We start from the raw sequence: 10,965 nt of genomic DNA, 5'->3' as shown, positions 1-10,965 counted from the left end.
CATCTTCACCAAATCCGAAACCTCATCACACCCTTTGATACTCCATAAAAACCTCCAAACCTTCATAAATCATGGCAAAAACTTCAAGAAACTCACCTTTTCCAACACCAAAAACAACCGACACTTCAAAAATGGAAATTTCTTCATCTCCAACTAAAACCCTTGAAACCGACATAATTCAAGAAAACCCCATAGAGGAACAGCAATTAGAATCTCCAGAAGGAGCATGAGAAGAAGAAAATTGATTGGGGAAGATGATGAAGAAGAAACCCCGGAACAATCTCAGGGGGAAGAAGAAGAAACTGCACCTGTTCCTTCCAAAGGAACTGTTTCTTCGTCTTCCAAGAAAAGGGTCGAACGAAGTGAATCTAGGTATGTCTTGGGCTTTTGCGTCGATTTAGAATGGGCAAATAAAATTGAATTTCTAGAATTAACACCATTCTAAAGGAACAAGGCATGGAATTCTTGTTTGAATTCGCCTTTAATAATGCTCTTGTTCCTCTAGCTATGGACGAGTTTTGTGCAAATTTTGTTAATACTAATGGAACTTGCACAACTGAAGTTAGAGGCAAGAAAATAAGGTTTAATCAAGCAACTTTAAGCAAAGTATGGGAAGTTCCTTGCAAAGGAACTGATTTGTATTTTAAAAGGAAAGGAACTGTTTCCTTTCCGAATTTTCCTCAAGACAAAATCTTAGAATATTTTGGAGGAACAGCTGGCCAAAACAAATTAACCATAACCTACTCTCTCCCTTCACAAAGTATTGTTTAACTTGGTTTGGAGAGCACTCATTCCTCGAACTGAAAAGAGGAATGAAGTGGGTCTCTTGGATATGTGTTACAGTTTTGCTTGACACCAATACAAATCAATTCCCTTCCCTCTTCATTCAACATTTAACTCACTGTATTGAGAACATTGTGTATTGGGTACGGTGCCTATAACTTCTTACTTCATCACTTTGAAGTAAGACTTTGGTTGGACCACCATAGGATCAAACAAGGGAACATCTTGAATGAGAAGACCCTAAATGGACTTGGCTTGTCTGTCCAAGAAGGTGTTCTCATTCAAGGAAAATGGTTCCAGTTCCTCAGGAAAAAGAAAACTGCTCCAACTGATTTAGAAGAGGAAATGATGTAATTTGGATAACTGTCCTGTTCCTAACCAGGAACATAAACCTAAGAGGCGCAAACACATTGCCACTAAGCCTAAACCCTCTGTTCCTTTGAGAGTGAGAAAAGCACTCGTCGAAAAATTGCTCCTGTTCCTGTTCCTTCCAATGAGGACTCTCCTTTAGTCCTTTCGGATAATGAGGAACAGGTACCCTCACTCTCAAGGAACACTACTCCACCATCTCCCAAACTCTCTGTTCCTTCACAAAAATACCCTCCATTTCACCTTCGTCCTTCTCTGTTCCTTCAAGTTTTGAGCAGTTGAAGGATGAAATAAAAGGACCAAATCCTTTTGCTTCCACCTCCACAACTCTTCCACCCACACCACCATTTCTTCCTCCCATTTATCACCCTTCACCTTCTGTTTCCATTCCTGGAACAGATGAGCCTTCCACTCAAACCTCCCAGTTCCTTCACAACATCCCCCATCTGCCTCTAGTTCCAAGGTAAGGAACAGGAAATCCGGATGACACTAACTGGGTTAATGAAGTCTGCCTTCCTGCACAACATATGATAAAATTTTACAATCATCTTCATTGGACTTTGGATGCCAAAACTGATACTATGTAAGTCTTATGAAGAAATTGAGTGATACCGTGGTTGCGCAGCAAAAGAAGATGGACACTATGGCTCGTACTTGGAGGAGCTGAAGGAACAGGTTGACTACATCATGGGGTGGTGATGAAAAAGTTGGAGGATGTGGTTGAAGAAGAAGTTGTAGAGGAACACCATTCCCCTTCCCTTTCTTAGTTTCTTTTATTGTTGTTTTGTTGTTCCTGTTTCTTTCATCAAGGAACACAACTTTTGTTTCTTCTTTTTCTTTTCTTTCTTTGTTTTGTTATGGAACAAGTGCTATATAATCAATGACTTTTGCTATATTGTCTATGTTTCTAAATGCTTTGCATAATTTCTTCCTTGGAATGGCTAGTATTATGTGATTGATGTTTGAGCAAGTTTACTCTTTGATTTTCTAACTTAACCACTAATGGTGCTTGCATATTGGTCTTAAGGTGTTAAATCAATTCATCAATTCATGACGAGTCTATTCTTTTTGAGGATGACAAAGGGGGAAAAGGATTTAAGGAACAAACTGTACATAAAAAAATGAAAGTTGAAAAAATTAAAAATTAAAAAAAAATTTTAAAAATTAAGGTAAATGAAAAATCAAAAATAGGTTAAGGTAAATGAAAAATCAAAAACTTCAGTTACTCATATAATTGTGTTTTATTTTTCATTTTCTTCTTTATGTTTTTATTTTCATTCACTTATATTATTTGTTATTTTCCTTAGTTTGTACCTTTGTTGTCATCATCAAAAAGGGGGAAATTGTTGAACCCTAGTTTTGATAATGACAAAGAAACAAAGGAACAAACTAAGTAGTGAACTAATGAATTATTTAAGTGTATGGTGTCTAAGGTATCAATGCAAGGAACTGGGAGAATACAAAGTCAATGAAGAAGTCAAGAGAGGATTTCAAAGGCTAAGTAAAGAAGTTTCTATGTTGATACTGGAGCAAGCATTGGATCAAGAATAAAGAAGCTAGGCGTTTTATTTTCTAGTTCCAATGTAAAGGAACAAAGAAAGAATGGTAAGGAACTGTGGCAGAATATTTGAGAATGAAGCGTTTGTTCTCTGTAAGGAACAAACTCAGTGGCACTTAGTAAATATGTTAAAGGAACTGAACTAATATAAGGAACTAGACTTAGGCGTGTACTTAATGTAACGGTTAAAAGATAATGGAGTAAGTCATGCCTAGATTATAGGAAATTAGTTATTTCTAATTTCAAATGATAAAATCAGTTTTAAAAAGAAAATCTGTTTTGGAAAGATATTATTTTTCGGAAAATAAGAAAATAAATATCCGGTTGTTAGAAAGATTTTATTTCAAAGATATTATTTTCTTAAAGATTAGAAATTCAGATTTAAAGATAAAAAGAGTTTATAAAAACTGATTTTCGGATAATGTTGAAGGAACTCCTATTATTTAGGAGTAATGGCTGCATTTTATCCACGTTCATTTATAGTTCATGGGATCATGGGACATGATGTAAAACGTGTTCCTTAGGGGAAGGAACATCATGGGTAAATGGATTAAAACGTGTACTCTAACATTTACCCACGTTCTTCATGATTACACTATAAATATAGAAGTCTAGATAAGTTCCAAATTGTGTCTGACTAAGTAATTAAGTGAGTTTAACTTATTAAGTGTCAGTGCCTTCATTCTCTCATAATAGCCATTTGTTCTTTGCCTTCTTACTCTAATTCCACTAAGCTTATTTCGATCAATTGTATTTTGGTTTTTGGGGTAAGGGAACTTTGAGTGAAGTTCTGTAAGAGAAAGGCTTTGAGTGAAGCTTGTATGTGTGAGAAAACTTCGAGTGAAGTTGAGAGGAACTGCTGTTAAGGGAACAGTGGTTCAGGAACTTGAGTTTAGGAACTCAAGGTAGGGCTCGAGTTAGAATTAGGTTGTAACAGAGTTGTTTGGCCTAATTAGTGAAAGTGTTGAGTTTAAAATCCCTAGTGGTCGAGGTTGTTTCTTCTTGTTGGGCCCAAGAAGTTTTTCCTCGTAAAAATCCCTTGTGTTCCTTTAGCTTGTTTATTCGTTTAAGTTTTAATTTCCGCAAAAAGTTACGTTTATTTCTACACCTACAATTCACCCCCCCTCTTGTAGTGTTCCTAGGGAAATAACAATATATTAGTTGCATGGCCCATTGAATGCATGTGAGTGCTTGCCTAGACTGGGGACACTAATTTGGCGTTTAAGCCAACAATCAGTTAATTCTTTTAATCTTTTTAGGGGTTAGTTAATTTATTTTTTGTTACTCATCTAGTAATATATATGATCACCAATTCACCACATGAGCACATGATTCGATCATCGGTTAAAGACGTACTTCGCTGTTGACTAACAATATCTTAAATAATATTACGAAACATATATATATAATTATTCATTAAAATATTTAATTTCTTTTTTTTAAAAAACAAATACTCATTAGGATGAATGAAATAATATTGTACATGATTATATTTTTCTATATACTCCCTAGCTCCATCTCGTATTAATTTACCCATATTTTTGGACACAAAATTTTTAGAAAAATAATGTGTGAGTCTTAAAGAGAAAGATAAATATTAATTAATTATGAGCCATTAGAAAAAGATAGTGACAAATAAACTAATGATATTTTATGAGAAAGCAATAATATAGTGAGCATTAGTGTCAGAAAGTATAAAATTTGATTCTAAATTGCAAGAGTTGCATATAGGAATATGAATTAGGTAGCTTAAATAAACTAGGGACCCGTTCGTTATCATTTTTTGTTTTCAGTTTTCAATTTTTTTTGAAAACTAAAAACCAAAAACAGGAAATCAGAAAAAGTGATTTTGACTTTTTAGTTGTCAGTTTTCAAAATCATCATGTTCCCAATAAATTTGACTAATTTTTTATTCATTATAAGACATATATCATATGACTTTGAAAATCAAAAAACCAAAAAACAGAAAACCACGGTAATACCGAATGGGCCCTAGATTTAGCAGATTTAGGATTCAAAATGGGTTTAGACTTAGGATAGCCAAGTGGGAAAAGAAGAAACTTTTAAGGGGCGTGATGAAAAGTTCACCCATATATGAACGTATAAAATATGACTTGGTATCATGCGCGTAGGGATGTCAATTGTGTGGCTCATCACCTCGTAAGACAAGAGCCATTTGGTATAGAGTAAAGTGGGAGAGTCATGTTCCCAGGACCGTAGTTGCGGGTGTGCAAAGAGCCCCTACGCACATGGATCCCGGTCCAAAATATTTTTGTTTTATTTGAAAGGCCCCAATTTGGAAAATATCATGCTTTATATAAACGGCAGACGCTCCATATCTTCGTTTCTAGACTCCATAATTCACGCTATTCCTTGTCTTGCTCAATCTCTTTCACCAAAAATTCAACCTTCCATATTTTTAACTTTAGTATGTCATTAATATTTTTTCATAATTATCAATAATAAAATCAATTTATCAATTAGTATTGATTCTTCCTACTCTCTATGAAAAATGATGGTCCTATTCTATCACTAAGGAGAAAGAAAGGGTCCAATTTCCATTATAAAACAGGGCCCCGTAAATATCCAAGATGGCCCTGCATGTTCCGATTGATGTAGCTTCATATGTTATCATAGACACTTTGTCCTTTCCTTAATAATATTGCACACTCGTTTCTCCTAAAAAAAGGTACTTATTTTTTGCTTTATTCAATAAATTTTATATATATTGCATATTTAGTTAAAAATATTATTCTCATAATTAATCTAATTCCTATTATGTGAATAATATTTTTAACTAACTATGTTATATCTATTAATTGTAGAATAACCAGAAAATACATAACTAAAACTTAAGTAGTAGGAGCATATGTTACAAAAATCCTATTATAAAACAAGGGAATACATAATTTCTCTTATTGAGATCCATAATTGACTGTGTCAGAGAATAAGAGATAATTAGGACAAATGTATGCTAAATTACTAATAAAAAATTAATACAGATGCATCATGCGCATTAGTCCACGTTATATGATAATGAGATAGATAAGATACTCAAATGGGTTGGTGCCTAGTGGGGGGTTGGGGGGATCGAGAGTCTTGCCCCCCTCTTTCACCAAATAATAAATGCTACAGGATACTAATCCTTCTAAGTTCTATCTCATAATATAATGCCTACTTCATTTTTGGTGGGTCAAACTTTAAAATCTTTGATCGAATATTCTCATTTGTATATATAAAAAAACATATTCATGTAGGATCTTGTTAGATTCGTCTCAATGTGTAGTTTCATAATATCAACTTTTTATATATTTTATTAATACGGAATTGAAGATATTAAAGGTCAAAGTTACGTCTTGGAGACCATGTAAAAAAGAAACAAGTACTATATTATGGGACGGATGAAATAATATATTACTCCCCTCCAAAAATAAAAAAACTAATACATTACTCTCTCTGTCTCATAATATAGTGTTTGTAAATTAATATCATATATATAAATATATATAATAACTAGTGCAAGAGCGAAGAAAAAATGGAGTGCGAAAACGAGAGCGAAACAACGAAAGGGCTGTCGAGTGAGGAAAATGATATCCTGCAAAGATCCAATAAAAAATTCAAACGAGGGGAAGATGATTCCTTAATGGGAAAAAGAGAGGTGCCGAAATCTCCTTTGAGGGAGATTTCAGAAGAGGTGTCTTTTGTGGAGGAATCTTTGGAGACTTCGCGCAAATCTCCCAAGGCTATCTCATATAGTCAAGCAGCCCGAGGGTTTGGGTCCGCAAATAACCCCCTATACGATAGTTCTCACATAGAGGAAGATGAAGTTTCTGATGATGATATTCCTTTGGAATGTGATTCAGACGATGACAGTTGTCCAACGATCCATCTCACAAAGGAGGAAAAGAGGAGGATTCGTCAACCCTGGCGAAATTCGCTTATAATTAAGTTATTCGACAGGAAACTCAGCTATGAAATTCTGGTGCGTAGACTGAGATCGAAATGGAATCTTAAGGGAGATATAGCATTCACAGATGTTGGACATGCTTACTATGTAGTTCGCTTTAACAACTTGGCCGATTATGATTTTGTTTTGACTCAAGGACCATGGTTGATAGGCGATAGCTACTTAACGATAAGAAAATGGGTTCCGAACTTCGTCTCTGATCAAGAACCTATCAAAAAGCTGACAGCTTGGGTTCGGATCCCACATTTATCGGTGGAATATTTTGACAAACAATTTCTTCATAAAATTGGAGCGAAAATTGGAAAGGTGATAAAAATTGATCGAAACACTGAATCTATGGATAGAGGGCAGTATGTTCGATATTGCATTGAAGTTGACCTTACAAAACCATTATTATCCAAGTTCCGGTTTAAATGGTAAAGTTTGGATTATCCAATATGAAGGGCTACGTTTAATCTGTTTCAAATGTGGGCACCTTGGACATAAGGAAGATGCTTGCAATGTATTTCGAACTCATCAAAGGGATAACTCTGAGTCTATAATCAATCCGGACGCAGCTAATGGGATCGTTCTACGGAAGACGGAAAGCGTGAGCCCTCCGGAAGTGACTGAGAAATATGGTAACTGGATGATGGTCACTAGATCAGGACGAAAACCCTTTGGTAAAAACAAGAATAATCAGGATAAGCGTGGTCCTAGTAAACCAGGTACCAATCAACTCGAGCACTCGAGCCCAGGTGTGGCTCCTCAACAACTTCAGGAAGGGTCGAAGGCCGAAGGATCAAGGTTCGGAGTCTTGGAGCAAGTTGAGACAGTAGCAAGCCTCCAGAGGGCTGAACCAAACAGGACAGTACAGTTGGCAGAGAAATTGGAAAGCAGTTTGGGTGGACCCACGGGAGAGGCCGTTAATTTAGGCGAGATTTCAGGAAACAGTTCTAAACAACTTGGAAACCATGCTTGTATTGCGGCAGGTGAAGATTCGGTTATGGAGATTAATTCTCCTGTGAATTTAGGTAAGTCTTATGTTAAGGAAAGAGTGGGACGTGATGAAGGTATAGATTCCGGGAAAATAGGTAAATCTTCTCCTTCAATTCCTAAGAATCTTTACCTTCCAAAAATTGTTCCGAAAGGAAACCCAAGGGAGGCCCGCACCCCGTTGGGCCCCCAGAACCGAATCCATAATCGTAGTGACCCTAAATTCAAAAAGGGTGCCCCTAGACATAATTCTTTGGCCAAGTCCAGCGCCTTAGTAGGGAAAGAGAATACAGGAAGCTTGCGGGGTAAACTCACAGTGTCTCCCCTAACGATTGGAAAGGGTTGTGAAGCTCCAGTTCCCTTTGCGAACGTGGCTGATGGACTTAGCCATGAATCCTCAACGCATCCCAACGACTCTGACCTCCAGGATTCCTCCTTCGTGCGAGTTCTTCATAGACACCCAGATAGAGGGGCCTTCGATGATCGAAGTTCACCCGTTAGCCAATCGGGCCCTTATCATACTGGACACGTTCCTTCCCCCGGAACACAATCCTCCGGCCATGATGATGGAGTTTCAGATCCCGTATGTTACGGATGGACCAATGAGAGCACTCAGGGAAGCTTTCCTGAGGGTTCTGCCTAATATTCCTCGGAATATGTACGATAGGTTCCCCATTTTTCCAATGTTTAATATGTCATTAAAAATTATGGTTTGGAATGTACAAGGTGTTGGAAATAAGATGACGATTTTGAGGGAACTAATGAGAATTAATGACCCTACAGTGCTAGCCTTGGTTGAAACTCACATAAGTGGCGAGCAGGCTCAGAAAATTTGTGATCGTATTGGTTTCTCTGGCCAAACTAGAGTGGAAGCAGAAGGTTTTCGGGGTGGAATTTGGCTATTCTGGAAGGCCGAGATAGTTACTGTTACCCCATATGACAATCATAGTCAACATTTAACTGTAGAAATCAAGCGAATTGGTGATGATCCTTGGCTCTTCTCTGCCATATATGCTAGCCCAGACTCCTCGCTGAGACATGACTTGTGGCGCGAGCTAGAAAAAATTAAAAACCAGTATACGGGGCCGTGGCTATTAGCGGGAGACTTCAATGAAACTTCCAATGTGCGAGAAAGGAATGGTAGTGAATCTTCAGAGATGCAACGACGATGCAGAGCCTTCGCAAACTGGATTGAAAATAACGAACTTATTGACCTGGGATGTACTGGTCCGGAACATACATAGTCGAGGGGTCTCTCCCCGGAGACCTTTAAGTCTGCTCGGTTGGATAGAGGCCTTGCAAACGCTGAATGGAAGCTGAAATTATCCGAAGGAGCTGTGAGAAATCTCCCCAAATCACAATCGGACCATTGCCCGATATTGATAAGTTCATCTGGGTTTGCTCCGATTCCAAGGGCTATTAAACCTTTTCGATTTCAAGCGGCTTGGCTCAATCACCAAGCGTTTTATGAGTTTGTTAGAAAGAACTGGAATTCGGGGGCCCCGATTGTCCCCTTCTTGAAACAATTTGCTGAGAAACTAAATAAATGGAACAGGGAAGAGTTTTACAATATCTTTCGAAAAAAATCAGAGTTATGGGCTCGTATTTCAGGCGTTCAAACCCTTCTTTCCAAAGGGAGGCAGACCCACCTCATCAAACTTGAAGCAAAATTAAGACGCGAGATGATGCAGTTTTGGATGATGAGGAAGCATTATGGTTTCAAAAGTCTAGGATGGATGCTATTTGTGATGGGGATCGTAACACTCGATACTTCCACCTTTCTACTGTAATGCGCAGGAGTAGAAACCGTATAGATACATTGCAAAAACGAGAGGGGTGAGTGGGTTTCGGATCCTCTCGTAGTTAAGGATATGGTTCTTCGTTATTGGAGCGACCTCTTTTCGGAGGAAGTTGGTCAATTATCAGCGGAGCGGCTTCCCAGTGATTACTTCCCTCGAATTGGGGCGGAGGATTTTGAAATAATGATGCGCCCACTGAGTGAAGCCGAAGTATCGGTTGCGTTAAAGAGCATGAAACCATACAAGGCCCCGGGCCCTGATGGGTTTCAACCTCTTTTTAATCAGCGTTTCTGGGACATGGTGAAGCCTAATGTAATGAGATTGGTGTCTGAGATTTTAGCTGGCCGCGAGTTCCCGGAGGGTTTTAATGATGCCTATATTGTTTTAATTCCCAAGATGGCGACCCCCCAGTTTGCGAAACACTTCCGGCCTATTGGACTTTGTAATATCGTCTACAAAATTGTTACAAAGGTGATTATCAACCGTCTCAAACCGGTACTGCCCTCGTTAATTTCCCCTACTCAATGTAGTTTTGTCCCAAAACGGCAAATTACAGACAATGTAATTATTGTCCAAGAAATGTTGCACTCAATGAGAAACAAGCAAGGGAAGAAGGGTTACATGGCAGTAAAAATAGACTTTGAAAAAGCCTATGATAGGCTTAGATGGGCGTTTATACGTGAATCTTTGATGGAGTTACGTATTCCACAACATCTAGTGGACATAGTCATGACTTGTATCAATTCAGCTAACTTACTGATTCTTTGGAATGGTGAACCAATGGAAAAATTTGCTCCATCAAGAGGAATCCGGCAAGGGGATCCGTTATCTCCGTACTTATATGTTATTTGTATGGAAAGACTCGCCCATTTGATTGATCAAGAAGTTCATAATGGCAATTGGAAACCGGTAAAAGCTAGTCGTGGTGGGCCACCTATTTCAAACCTTGCATTTGCGGATGATCTTATCTTGTTTACGGAAGCTTCAGTAGAACAGGCGCAAGTAATGAAGTGGTGCCTAGATCGGTTTTGTGCAGCGTCTGGGAGTAAGGTGAATGTAGATAAATCCAAAATTTATTTTTCCGCCAACACTCACTTGGATATTCGGGACGCCATTTGCAACAACTTGGCTATGGAATCTACGGATGATTTTGGGAAGTATCTAGGAGTCCCTACGATAAATGGGAGAACCTCAAAAAGGGAATATCAATACTTAGTTGACCGAATTAATGGTAAACTAGCCGGTTGGAAGACAAAGACTCTATCAATTGCGGGGAGAGCTACCCTCATTCAGTCGGCCCTTAGCTCGATTCCTTATTACACAATGCAATCCACAAAACTCCCGCGTTCGACATGTGATGAAATTGACAGGAAAACGCGCAGTTTTTTGTGGGGAGAACAAGAAGGTAGAAGGCGCGTGCATTTAGTAGCGTGGGAAAATATTTCCAATTCGAAACAAGCAGGTGGGTTGGGGATTCGATCCATGAGACAAGCAAACTCGGCATTTCTTGCGAA

General features: G+C 38.2%; 1 protein-coding gene across 1 annotated transcript; it reads left to right on the top strand.

Moving 5' to 3' along the window:
* The first annotated feature begins 8,392 nt into the window (after nucleotides 1-8,392).
* LOC125495662 (uncharacterized) lies at nucleotides 8,393-8,896 on the top strand. Its single transcript, XM_048640445.1, has one exon. It carries the CDS (start codon nucleotides 8,393-8,395, stop codon nucleotides 8,894-8,896), a length of 504 nt encoding a protein of 167 aa, XP_048496402.1.
* Nucleotides 8,897-10,965: the final 2,069 nt, after the last annotated feature.

The sequence above is a fragment of the Beta vulgaris genome, chromosome 3 (assembly GCF_026745355.1).
Source record: "Beta vulgaris subsp. vulgaris cultivar EL10 chromosome 3, EL10.2, whole genome shotgun sequence".
Classification (NCBI taxonomy): Eukaryota; Viridiplantae; Streptophyta; class Magnoliopsida; order Caryophyllales; family Amaranthaceae; genus Beta; species Beta vulgaris.
Note: the sequence above shows the minus strand (reverse complement) of the source record. Positions and strands in the feature narration are given on the sequence as shown.

Excerpts from the sequence above, each read along its gene's own strand:
- LOC125495662 (XM_048640445.1), top strand. The coding sequence starts at position 8,393 with ATGACGATTTTGAGGGAACTAATGAGAATTAATGACCCTACAGTGCTA.